The sequence below is a fragment of the Myotis yumanensis genome, unplaced genomic scaffold (assembly GCF_028538775.1).
Source record: "Myotis yumanensis isolate MYYU_CA2020_CCGP unplaced genomic scaffold, mMyoYum1.0.hap1 SCAF_23, whole genome shotgun sequence".
Taxonomy (NCBI): domain Eukaryota; kingdom Metazoa; phylum Chordata; class Mammalia; order Chiroptera; family Vespertilionidae; genus Myotis; species Myotis yumanensis.
Window position 1 is genome coordinate 9831324 of NW_027223774.1, and position 13373 is coordinate 9844696.

Consider the following 13373-nt stretch of genomic DNA (forward strand, 5'->3'; position numbering starts at 1 on the left):
TGCAAGAGGCAGCTGATGGATGTTTCTCTCTCATCAATGTTTCTAACTCTCTATCCCTCTCCCTTCCTCTCTGTAAAATCAATAAAATATATTTTAAAAAAAAGAAAAACACGATTAAATTAGGCTTTCAGAAAAGAGAAAGCTAAAGGGGTTCATTGCCACCAAACCAGTATGACAAGAACTATTCCAGGGACTTCTTAAAGAAGAAAATAATATATTTGCAAATCATCTAGCTGAGAAGGCCCTACCTCCTCTGTTGTGTAGCTGTGTGGATTTGAGCAAAGTGACTCCCTCTCTGGGCCTCAGTTTCCCGGTCTGTAAAATGGAGATATTAACAGCACCTCACTCATAGGCTCATTGGGGGGATTAAATAGGACGGTTGTGCCTGGGACACGGTCCGGGACCAGCTGGCCCTGGGAGCTCTGGACCCTCGGGGCTGCCAACAACCCCAGACACTGGAAGTGGGTGTGACTGAGACAGGAGCAGAAGGAACTGGCCTGTTTCCAGGCACCACTCCGGGAGCCAACCCCCACCCCAGTGGTGTCTCATTCTCCCTTCTCCACCTGCTCATGGGACGTGGCTGCCAGCGTATTAGTTATCGACCGCCGCGTAACAAGTCACCCCCCAGGTCCTCACAGCTTCCCATGACAAACATGTACTGTCGCCCATGGTTCCTGCGGGTCTGGATCCAGAGCGGCTTCGCCAGGTGGTTCTGCCTCCGGCTTCCTCAGGAGGCTCAGGCAAGCGTAACCAGGACCGCAAACACCTGGAGACTCAACGGTCTAAGGCAGTGGTTCTCAACCTTGGCTGCACATGAGAATCACCTGGGAATCTTTTTAAAATCCTGATTTCTGGGCCTCGTCCTCCGGAAATTCTGTTTCTTTGTGATGGGGTGGGGCCACAACATGAGTAACAAAGAAACAGAATTTCCGGAGGATGAGGCCCAGAAATCGGGATTTTAAAAAGATTCCCAGGTGATTCTCATGTGCAGCCAAGGTTGAGAACCACTGGGCTAAAGGGTTTCTTTCCAAGTTCACTCACCTGGCTTCACTCACCTGGCTGGAGGCCTCCCCATAGGCGGTTTGGGCATCGTCATGACACAGTAGCTAGTCTCTCCCATAGCAAGTGATGAGAGAGAGAGAGAGAGAGAGAGAGAGAGAGAGAGAGAGAGAGAGAGAGAGAGGCAGCCATAGTCTTTTAAAAAATATATATTTTTATTGATTTCAGAGAGGGAAGGGAGGAGAGATAGAAACACCAAGGATGAGAATCATTGATCGGCTACCTCCTGCTCGCCCCCGACTGGGGACCGAGCCCATAACCCGGGCATGTGCCCTTGACTGGAATCGAACCTGGGACTCCTCCATCCGCAGGCCGACGCTCTATCCATTGAGCCAAACCAGCTAGGGCCAGCCATAGCCTTTATAACTTACTCTAAGACAGTGGTTCTCAACCTTCTGGCCCTTTAAATACAGTTCCCCATGCGGTGACCCAACCATAAAATTATTTTCGTTGCTACTTCATCGCTGTCATGTTGCTACTGTGATGAGCCGTCATGTAAATATCTGATCTGCAGGATGGTCTTAGGTGACCCCTGTGAAAGGGTCGTTCGACCGCCAAAGGGGTCGTGACCCACAGGTTGAGAGCCGCTGCTCTAAGAGGTAACACCCCGTCGCTACCCCATCGCCTCTCCTATATGCTACGGGTCACACAGACCAAGCTGCGTGCACTGTGGGAGAGGACGAGGCAGCAAGTGGCGATTAGCAGGTGGGGATTGTTGGGGTTCATCTTGGAGTCCAGCTGCCACCCCCAGGGTTCCTGCCCCTCTGCCCCTCTGCCGATTGGACTTCACACGAAGGAGAAATAAAACTCCATGGTGGCCCTAACCGGTTTGGCTCAGTGGATAGAGCATCGGCCTGAGAACTGAAGGGTCCCAGGTTCGATTCTGGTTAAGGGCATGTACCTGGCAGCTGATCGATGTTTCTCTCTCATCGATGTTTCTAACTCTCTATCCCTCTCCCTTCCTCTCTGTAAAAAATCAATAAAATATATTGAAAAAACAAAAAACAAAAAAACTCGGTGGTGGAAGCCACGGGTATTTCAGAGTTTATTTGCCTCGGTGGTTATCTCATACAGGGATCGATGGCCGGAGGGACAGGATCTGGAAGTTTAAACTGAACACGTAGCACTTTGAGACTTTACTGTGTGCCTATGTAACTTTGATAAAGAGAATAAATACCCCAAAGGAAAATAAACCATTCCCGCTCAATAGAAGGAAGGAATGGGAGGGGGGGCAGGGGGAATAAGACGCTGATTGAACTCCACACGGATCAAAGATTTCAGTGGAACATGTGACACCATAAAAGAGTGAGAAGTAAACACTAGAAAGTTCCTTTACAACCTGGGTGTGGAGAGAAGCTTTTTGAACTCAGAATCCAAAAGCCATTAAAAAAAACCCCCACAGGAGGCTCAAAAAAAAAAAAAAAAACCAAACCAAACAAACACACAGGAACACTGATACGTTTAAATGCACGACATAGGATCACACATTCTTCCTCTTCCCCTTCCTTCTCTTCCTGAACAATACAGTCCTCAGGCCAGCTTGGGGAGGGGGTGGGACAGTGGCCCCGAATGGGGGTCAGGACCGTAGAGGGGTGTGGAGGGGTGTGGAGGGGTGTGGAGGGCATCCACTCACAAGGCAGCTGAGCACAGAGGGAAGCTCCCAAGTGGGAGAGGGGAGTGGAAACCCACGCTGGGTGAGGGGGGCCTGGGAGAGGGCAGAGGAGGGGGTGGGGGACACACAGGGGAATTGATCAAAGAAGCAATTTAAGGAAAATGGACGTCAGATTCCTCACGTCCGGAGAAGCAGGGCGGGGGATATAAGTATGGGAAGGGAGCAAGTTAGAGGTGTTGGACTTGAATTGGATATAGCATTATAAATTCACGGTTTTCAATACACACAAACTAGGGGCCTAGTGCACAAAATCCATGCACGGGTAACGTCCTTAGGCCTGGCTTGCGATCAGGGCCAATCGGGGCCTTCCGGCTGCCGTCCCTTGGCCTTCCTTCATTCTGTGCCACCCCCTGGTGGTCAGCACACGTCATAGTGAGCGATCGAACTCCCGGTCAAACTCCCAAGGGGACACTTTGCATATTAGCTTTTTATATCTATATAGATAAGCCCTGGCTGGGTAGCTCAGTTGGTCAGAGTGTCATCCCAATACATCAAGGTTGCAGGTTCGATCCCGAGTCAGGGCACATACAGGAATCGACCAATGAACGCATCAATAAGCGGAACAACAAACTGATGTCTCCCTCTCTCTCTCAGATCAATACATAAAAACATATACATAAATAGATATGGAGATAAATAAAGTTACATATACCTAATATGTGTGTGTGTGTGTGTGTGTGTGTATAGACCTAATATATGGGGGTCTGTATAGATACACTAAGTCCCACAAAATAGGATGGCTAGGCCAAAGGATACATTTACACTGTTATAGATGTTGCCAAATTGTCGCCCAGAATGCCCCTGACCCGCCTGGCACCAGTGGGTGCCATAGCATGGATGTCTGGATGGTCATCCGGATGGTCGTTCTGCTGTTCAGCTGTTCGGTTGGTTTGCATATTATGCTTTTATTATATAGGATATTTATTAATTTCAGAGAGGAAGGGAAAGGGAGAGAGAGAGATAGAAACATCAATGATGAGAATCATTGATCGGCTGCCTCCTGCATGCCCCCCACCCCCTCTACTGGGGATCGAGCCTGCAACCCGGGCATGTGCCCTTGACCTGAATCGAACCCGGGACCTTTTAGTCCGTAGGCCGATGCTCTATCCACTGAGCCAACCCAGCCAGCCTCAGCTATTATCTTCCCGAAGCTTACCTCTCCCCTCTGCTCTATGTTTTCTTCCGGAAGTTTATTGCAACTTTTCATGCTATTTCCTGCCTTGGAATTTCTTCTTCCGTTTTTCAGCGAGTCTCTCAGGGTGGCCTCCTGGGAAAGACACTGAGATCTGTCTTCCAGTTCATGGACCCTCCCCTCAGCTGTTTCTAATCTGCTGTTCAATTCTTCTGATGACTTTGTCATTTCAGAGACGATTTCATTCCCATGTGTGTTTCATTCCTGCTAGAAGTTCTATTTTGTTCTTTTCAAAACCTTCACGGTCTTTTTTTTTTTTTGCATGGTCTTTCAATAATGCCTTGGTTTCTCTCATTTCTGATCCTTTAAAAAATGTCTTTAGACTTTTGAGTGTGTTTATCTTTTATTTTTTAAAATATATTTTATTGATTTTTTACAGAGAGGAAGGGAGAGGGATAGAGAGTCAGAAACATCGATGAGAGAGAAACATCGGTCAGCCACCTCCTGCACACTCCCCACTGGGGATGCGCTCGCAACCAAGGTACATGCCCTTGACCAGAATCGAACCTGGGACCCTTCAGTCCGCAGGCCGATGCTCTATCCACTGAACCAAACCGGTCAGGGCTCAATTCTTCCTTTTTTAACCCTCACCTGAACATATGTTTTTATTGATTTTGAGAGAGAGAGAGAGAGAGAGAGAGAGAGAGAGAGAAACATCCATCAGTTGCCTCCCTTGTGTGCCCTGACCAGGGATCTAACCCGAAACCTAGGTAAGTGCCCTGATGACACCCAACCAACGGAGCCGCGGGGCCAGGGCGCAATGGCGATTCCTGGGCTGGTGGAGGCAGCGGTCACCAGGAACAGCTCACACCCCTGTGGCCCGCAGGCCCTGGGAGGACCGGCCCGCAGGGCAGAACTCAGACCTTCACCCGTGGGACTCGGGCAGCGCTGACTCCCAGGGCGGCCTGGTTGCTGGGGACGGTGGCCCTGCCGAAGGGGGCGCAGGGCTGAGCAGTGGCTGCTGGCCAGGCGCAGGCTGGACGGAGGCGGGAAGAAGGCCCGGTGTCCCACCGCCTGCCTCCCGGGCTCCTGAAGGGCCTCCCCGTCCCTGTCCCTCTTGTTGGCCAGCAAAGGGGGCCGCAGAGTTGGAAGGCGAGCCTCACGCTGAGGAGAAAGCAGCAGCCTCCCCCGAACAGGCAGGGCCATCCCCGGCCTGGGTGCACCCTAGAGCATCGCCCTTTCCCCAGCGCAGACCCCAGAGCAGACAGCTGCTGAGCGATCTGGCCGTCCGGGCTGGGGAAGTGAGGTGACTCTGGGCAGGTGACGTAGGATAGAACTGTACACGGGAAACCTATGGAGTTTTATTAACCCCAGGGGCACCCCGACACATGCAATAAAAGCATGACGCTTAGGACACGTTCTCCAGGCCCTGCTATAAAGATAGGACGCTGAAAAAAAAAAAAAGATCGGACACTGAGAAAACAGATATGAGATAACTCAGGATCGTCAGAATCAACTTCCTAAGTCACATGATCATGAGACTGTTTAATTGGGGGAGGGGGGCGGAACACACACAAAAAACAACAACAGCCCTAACCGGTGTGGCTCAGTGGATGGAGCCTCGGCCTGCGGACTGAAGGGTCCCAGGTTCGATTCCGGTCAAGGGCATGTACCTTGGTTGTGGGCACATCCCCAGTGGGGGGTGTGCAGGAGGCAGCTGATCCATCGACGTTTGTGCTCTCACGTCCATGTTTCTCTCTTCGCTCTTTCTCTCTCCCTGAAAATCAATAAAAATATGATCAAGATTATATTACCGGCCCGACCAGCGTGGCTCAGTGGTTGAGCGTCGACCTATGAACCAGGAGGTCCCGGTTCAATTCTCCGTCAGGGTACATGAAATCAATAAAAATATATTTTTTTAAAAAAAGATTATATTACTGGTTTTCTTCTATTCAAGGCACTTTCTCTCCATGTACTGGTATTTTTTTCAAGTTTTTTTTTTTAAGGGACTATTGTTTTTTTAAAAAATATATTTCTTTATTGATTTCAGAGAGGAAGGAAGAGGGAGAGAGAGATAGAAACATCAATGATAAGAGAGAATCATTGATTGGCTGCCTCCTGCATGCCCCCTGTTGGGGATCGAGCCCGCAACCTGGGCATGTGCCCTTGGCCGGAATCGAACCTGGGACCCTTCGGTCCGCAGGCCGACGCTCTACGCATTGAGCCAAACCAGCTAGGGCTCAAGTTTTTTTTTCTTCCAATTACAATTGACATACAAGATTATACTAATTTTAGGTAGATGCCATAGTTATTAGACATTTATATAACCTATGAGGTGATCACCCTGATACGGCCCCTCTGACGCCATTCACAGTCCTTACCACATGAGTGACCGTGTGCCCGCAGTGCCTCATGTCCCCGTGACTGCGTTTACGACCAGCAATTTGTGCTTCCTAATCCCTCCACGCAAGGCACCTGTAGAGCAGCCTGCGATACCAGACTGTTAAAAGTTCATTGATTAAACCTACAATCGATGTTCAAGTGTTTGGGGGAATCTAGAATTGTGAAATTCATGGCTGGCTATTTTTAGCCGTGGAGTGAGTCAGTGAGTGATTAGAGGAAAGTTGATGGTTTAAAGGTGAATTAATCATTACCCCGAAAACAAATAGCTGTGAACAGTTGTGTCCATACACAGAAGCTCTTCCCACATGAGGAGATTTCATCGTCAGCTTTTCAACAAACGGTGCTGGGAAAACTGGGCGCCCACCTGCAAAAGGAGGAGGGGGGGCCCTCGCCGGTTTGGCTCAGGGGAGAGGGCGTTGGCCTGCGGAATGAAGGGTCCCCCGGTTCGATTCAGGTCCAGGGCACGTACCTCGGTTGCAGGCTCAATTCCAGGCCGTGGTCTGGGCAAGTGCTGGAGGCAACAATCAGTGTGTTTCGCTCACATCGATGTTTCGCTCTCTCTCCTACTCCCTTCCACTCTTTCTAAAAATCAATTTAAAAATATCCTCGGGTGAGGATTAACTAACTCACTAACTAAGCAGTGTTTTCAAGTCTGCTTTTTAAAAAAAATACATATTTTTATTGATTTCAGAGAGGAAGGGAGAAGGAGAGATAGAAACATCAATGATGAGAGAGAATCATCGATCGGCTGCCTCCTGCACGCCCCCTACTGGGGATGGAGCCCACAACCTGGGCATGTGCCCCTGACTGGGAATTGAACCATCCGTGACCTCCTGGTTCATAGGTCGACTCTCAATCTCTGAGCCACACCAGCTGGGCTGACCATATTATTTTTAATCCTCACAAGAGGATATGCTTTTATTGATTTTAGGAAGAGAGAGAGAGACATCGATGTGAGAGAGAAACATTGAGCAGCCTCCTGTACGCGCCCCCCACAGGGGTACAAACCCGAGACCTGAGTATGTGCCCTGACTGGGAATCGAACCCGTGACCTTTCAGTGTACCGGCTGATGCTCCAACCAACTCAGTCACACCGGCCAGGGCTAAGATGGCACATTTTATGCTGTGTGTATTTGATCATAATTTTTTTTTTAAAGATCTTGAGCTCTGGCCAGCGTGGCTCTGTGGTTAGAGCTTCGGGCCATGCACGGAAAGGTCACAGGTTCGATTCCTAGTCAAGAGCACATATCTGGGTTGCAGGTTCGATCCCCAGCCCCAGTGGGGGCAAGTGTAGGAGGCAACCAATCAATGTGTCTCTCTCACATTAATATTTCTCTCTCTCTCTCTCTCTCTCTCTCTCCCTCCTTCCTTTCCACTCTCTCTCTAAACCAGCTGTTCTCAACCTGTGGGTCGCGACCCCTTTGGCGGTCGAACGACCCTTTCACAGGGGTCACCTAAGACCATCCTGCATATCAGATATTTACATGACGATTCATCACAGTAGCAACATGACAGTGATGAAGTAGCAACGAAAATAATTTTATGGTTGGGTCCCAACAGGAGGAGCTGTACATAAAGGACCAGAAGGTTGAGAACCACTGCTCTCAACAATCCACAGAAAAGATGTCCTTGGGTGAGGATTAACAAGATAAATAAACACACAAGCAAATAAATGAATAGATCTCGAACCGTCATTTTTCGCTGACAGCTCGGCACGGCGGCGGTTGCGGGCGGGGCTGTGTAGCTCATTCTGTGTTGCTGCTGGCGGGTGCCACGTGCCCTGTCCCCGGTGAGTTTTGTGACTTTGGATTTTGAACTCATTCACGGCTTTCCCCTGTGACATCGCAGCTGAGTGGCGTCTCTCCAGAGACCTTTGCTTTGGCCGGCAGCGCTGGGTCTGTCCCTGGTCCAACGGCTCTGCCAGCGGGTTCCCGGCCTCCACGACCCGGGGTGACTTCAGACCCGTTCCACGTGTCCGGTCGGCCCGCTGGTCACACGGTTTTTGAACAGAATCACCTTCCCCGGCCAGAGCTCAAGCGGAAACAGGAGGCCCCGCTGAGGTGTTCTGAGTGCTTGTTGCTGCTGTTCATCCTCAACACTGATTTTTAGAGCGAGTGGGAGGGAGAGAGAGAGACACAGACAGAGAAACATCGATGTGAGAGAGACACACCCGTTGGCTGCCTCCTGCCCGTGACCAGGATGGGCATTGAGCCTGCAACCCAGGTGCGTGCCCTTGACCGGAATCGAACCTGGGACCCTTCAGCCCGCAGGCTGATGCTCTGTCCACTGAGCAACACTGGCAAGGGCTGGTGGGTTTTTTCTGTTTTTTTTTTGTTTTTTTTTTATTGCAGCGAGGCTCACCTAACATGTGAACCATGTGAAGTGCAGCTCAGAGACGGTTAAGTACATTCACATTGTTATCCACCGTAGCGCTTTCATCGTCCCCAAATCGAACCTCTGGGCCAGGAAGCAGCCTCTACTCCAGCCTTGGGCAAACTACGGCCTGCGGGCAGGATCCGGCCGTTTGAAATGAATAAAACTAAAAAAAAAAAAGACCGTACCCTTTTATGTAATGATGTTTACTTTGAATTTATATTAGTTCACACAAGCACTCCATCCATGCTTTTGTTCCCGCCCTCCGGTCCAGTTTAAGAACCCATTGTGGCCCTCGAGTCAAAAAGTTTGCCCACCCCTGTCTACTCCCTGCCCCCCCAGCCCCTGGCACCCCCTATCCTACTTCCTACTTTACGAATGTGCCTGTTTTAGGTGTTTCTTTATAGGGGGGCTCCTAGTCTCTGTCCCTGTGTGTCTGGCTTCTTTTTTTAAAGAATATATTTTATTGATTTTTTACAGAGAGGAAGGGAGAGGGATAGAGAGTGAGAAACATCCATGAGAGAGAAACATCGGTCAGCTGCCTCCTGCACACCCCCCACTGGGGATGTGCCCGCAACCATTCACAGGCCCTTGACCGGAATCGAACCTGGGACCCTTCAGTCCGCCGGCCGATGCTCTAGCCACTGAGCCACACTGGCCAGGGCATGTCTGGCTTCTCTCACTCAGCAAAATGCGTTGGAGGGCCATCCATGTGGCTCGCGTGTATCAGAACTGCCTTCCCTTCACGAGAGTACCATTCCCTCGCTTCCGGGCTCGCGGGAGTTTAACCGAGTCCGGCCCTCAGAGCGTCACCTTGAAACACGGTCCCAGTCAGGAAACTGCAGGGCAGGTCACACTTTCCACGCTGTTTCATTTCTCTCTAGAGTTGTTTATTTTCCCCCCGCCCCTTCCTTTCCCTTTCCCTATCTTCCTTTTTCCATGACGGGAGGGGGCGGGGCATCTGGAGATTTCTCTTTCTTCTTTTTGTAAAGTTAATACATTTTTATTGATTTCAGAGAGGAAGGGAGAGGGAGAGAGAGATAGAAACATCCATGATGAGAGAGAATCCTTGATCGGCTGCCTCCTGCACGCCCCCTACTGGGGATCGAGCCTGCAACCCGGGCATGTGCCCTTGACCAGAATTGAAGCCGGGACCCTTCAGTCCGCAGGCCGAGCCAAACCAGCTAGGACCAACCTCTTCTCCTTGACCGGGGAATCGATGCTCAACCACTGAGCCATGCCGGCCGGCCGGCCGGGCTCTCTTTCCTCTTATCAGCTTATCCATGCATCTCAAAGGGGCGGCAGCGTGGAATTTTTGGGCAGGAGTAACTTGAACCTGGTATAATTTTGAACTTACAGAAAAGTTTCAAGCCTTGTACAGGGAACCCCATGTATCTTTATACCCAGGTTCCCCAATCCTCACCATCCCCCACCCCCCATTTGCTCTATTGTTCACTCTCTATCTCTCTCCAGATCAGATATTCACATTTCCAGAAACCTTTGAGAAAACATTGGCGATACCATGTCCCTTTGTCCCTAAATACCTCAGTGTGTATTTGCTAAGGACAAGGGCATGCCTTTCAAGAATCGCAATCCGATGATCGAAATCAGAAAGTGTAAGGTGGACAGCGTCCTCCTATCTACCACTCAAACGCCACCCGGTGTCTTAGGAAGGTGCAGGGCGGGAGGTTCCTCCTCCTGGGATGGCGTCCCAGGGGCTTCTCTCTGGTCTCCGTTCGCGCGAGCAGGTCCTCTGTCTTTCTCCTTCGTGACCCTGACGTTTTCTGAGTCAAGGCCAGTTGCTTGGCGGCAAGTCCCCGCATTGGAATTCGCTGGGCATTTCCTCCCTGTTAGACTCAGGTGAGGCAGCCGTTTCTTAGTCTCCCTGAACCCCACCCCCCAAAACCGCCCCCGTAGGACAAGCAGGAGAGCGGAGGTTCACCGATCTTCCACAAGCCAGCTGACCATGGAGCCCACAAACCCTGAAATATAAGTGGGTGGGGCCAAGCCAGTGCCAGCATTAGGGGGAAGGGAATGTGGAGGTTGGAATTCCCCCACCAGCCCTCAGCCCTGGAGGAGGGGCTGCCCTTACAGTTAAGGGCTCGGTGAGAACATGACAGCAGCAGCGGCAGTCATATGTCCTGTGCGTGCGTGTGTCTGTGCGTGTGTGACTTTGCAAGCTCCAATAGTAAAAGGCTACGGGAAGAAGGAATGTGCTGGTATGTTCTGGGCCCTCAGAGGTTAGAATGACTCGATAGAATCTCTTTCTTTTCTTTTTTAAAAAAAAATATTCCATTGATTTTTTTTTACAGAGAGGAAAGGAAAGGGATAGAGAGTCAGAAACACCCATGAGAGAGAAACATCGATCAGCAGCCTCCTGCACACCCCCTACTAGGGATGTGCCCACAACCAAGGTACATGCCCTTGACCGGAATCGAACCCTGGACCCTTGAGTCCGCAGGCCGACGCTCTATCCACTGAGCCAAACCGGTTAGGGCTCTTTCTTTTTTCTTAATTGATTTCTAGAGAGAGAGATGCAAGAATCCTTGTCTTAGTTCGGAGGACCAAGACGCCTTCCCATTTCTAAGTGCCAAATGAACCCAGAAAACTACATCTCCCATGAGGCTGTGGGCAGGCAGTGTCATTAAAAAATACCCCCCCTGCTACCGAGGTACCTCTGAGAAACAGTTCCACCACAGGAACAGGAGGTTGGGATACAGTGAATGGGGATAAGTTCTGTGCTGTCTAAGGGCAGGGACAGTCCCGAGTCCCTGGGGACACCTTAGGGGAGCAGAAAACGGAGGCCCAGGGGGAGGCTGGGGCTTTCTCACATCCTTCCAGCAATAAGGGGGAGCAGGGGCTTTGGGGTTCGCTGGAAGACAGGGAGGCAGTTCCCATTCCCGTCGTCCAACACATGTGCTCACTCGGACCCTTCTTTCAGACTCTTTATTGTTCCAAGTAAGAAAAGTAAAAATATAAATAAGATAAATAAGCCAATAAATAAGGAGGAGACCCAACCATCCACAGCCGGCGGCCTCAGGACGTGTAGCTGGGGCTGTGGCCCTGTGAGGGCCACACCATCCTCAGGGGGTCTGAGGAGCTCACGTCGGGCGGGGCCGGGGCCAGGCCCCCTGGCGGCTCCGGGGGCGCTGGGGGCAGGCCGGGCAGCGGCAGGAAGCGGGCGGACCCCCAGGGAGGCAGGTCCCTGGTTGTCGGGGAGCCGCTGGGCAGGCGGAGCGGCAGGCCTCGGGCCTCGGACCGGTAGATGCTGTAGCCGTCCTCCAGGAGCAGTTCCCGGAAGCTGCAGGCCTCGGGGTCGAAGCGGAGCTGAGGGCACAGGAAAGAGGTCAGAGGCACGGCCACACCTCCGGCTGCAGGACCCCGGGGCCCAGCCTCCCACCCCGGCCTCTAGGACACCCCTACATGGTCCTGCAAGGCCCACTTCCGGTCCCCACTTCACAAAGACCACCGTTCCAGCCCAGGGGTCAGCTGAGGCTTCCCAAGACCGAGCAGGGAGTCTGGCTGCCCCCTAAGGTCAGGGTCACTGCACGGGCCATGAGCCAGACACGTGGAAGCCGGTGGGGTCAGCAAGGGTTAAGGGACGCAAACTCGGTCTCTCATTCACAGGCCTCGTGACTCGGGGCCACGGTATCCGTCCCGGCCTGACCTCAGTTTCCCCTTCTTGCAAACATGGATAACAACAGCCCGGCTTCATGGGTTTGGGGGGCCGGGGGGCCGGCCCTGAAGTGAGCGCAGAACCCCGCCTCGCCCGGGCCACCAGTGCCAGAGGTGGTCCCGCATGGTGACCTGGGAGGAGGAAGGACTGGGTCCCAGGAGGGGTGTCCCGGAAACTCACCGATCCGTACAGTCTCCCATCTGGCCCCTGGCACAGGAACCTGGATGTCTCGACTCCCAAGATTTGGATTACCCCTGGCTTTAGGGCTTTCAGCTCCAAGAGACCTGAGGGAAGGAAGTGGTCAGAGACTCAGATGGCCTTTTCCCAGCCCCTCCTCTCTCAGACCCAGGAGTCCAGGCCCCCAGCCCCACCTCCCTCAGACCCAGGTGTCCAGACCCCCGGACCCTCCTCCCTCAGACCCAGGAGTCCAGACCCCCAGTCCCTCCTCCCTCAGACCCAGGAGTCCAGACCCCTGGACCCTCCTCCCTCAGACTCAGGGGTCCAGGCTCCCAGCCCCTCCTCCCTCAGACCCAGGAGTTCAGGCCCCCAACCCCTCCTCCCTCAGACCCAGGATCCCAAGCCCCCAGCCCCTCCTCCCTCAGACCCAGTAGCCCAGACCCCCCACCCCTCCTCCCTCAGACCCTGGCCTTGCCCCTACACTCACTTTCGGGACTCTTGCGGGCAGATCCAACCACGGAGCCATCAGCCCTGATCTCCAGGTGGGCCTCTGTCTCCCGGGCATCTTCTGTGTAGAGGTACCGCTGCCTCACTTGGCCCCCAAATTGGAGGAGGGGGCTGGAGTCGTGGATGGGGAGTGCCTGGCCGGCTCCCAGCAGGACAGCCAGCACAGGCACCCACAGTCCTGGGTACTGGAACCAGGCCCTGACCCTGCCCATCAATGGCTCAGTCCTCAGGTGAGGTCGCAGCCGGCAGTTGGAATCACTGAAGGGTCTGGATTCTGTTTCAGATCCGGGGTGTCCGGCAGAGCGACGTCCGCACTGCTGCTCAGGTTCTCCAAACGCCTGCGTCCTTCTTGCACGTGGATTCCCAGGACATGG

At 52.5% G+C, this 13373-nt stretch overlaps 1 protein-coding gene across 1 annotated transcript; it reads right to left on the reverse strand.

Moving 5' to 3' along the window:
- Positions 1-11571: 11571 nt before the first annotated feature.
- FGF21 (fibroblast growth factor 21) lies at positions 11572-13373 on the reverse strand. Its single transcript, XM_070402119.1, has 3 exons — positions 12980-13373; positions 12496-12599; positions 11572-11966 (listed from the first exon to the last, which is right to left on the reverse strand). Exons 1-3 carry the CDS (start codon positions 13209-13211, stop codon positions 11676-11678), a joined length of 627 nt encoding a protein of 208 aa, XP_070258220.1. The 5' UTR covers positions 13212-13373; the 3' UTR covers positions 11572-11675.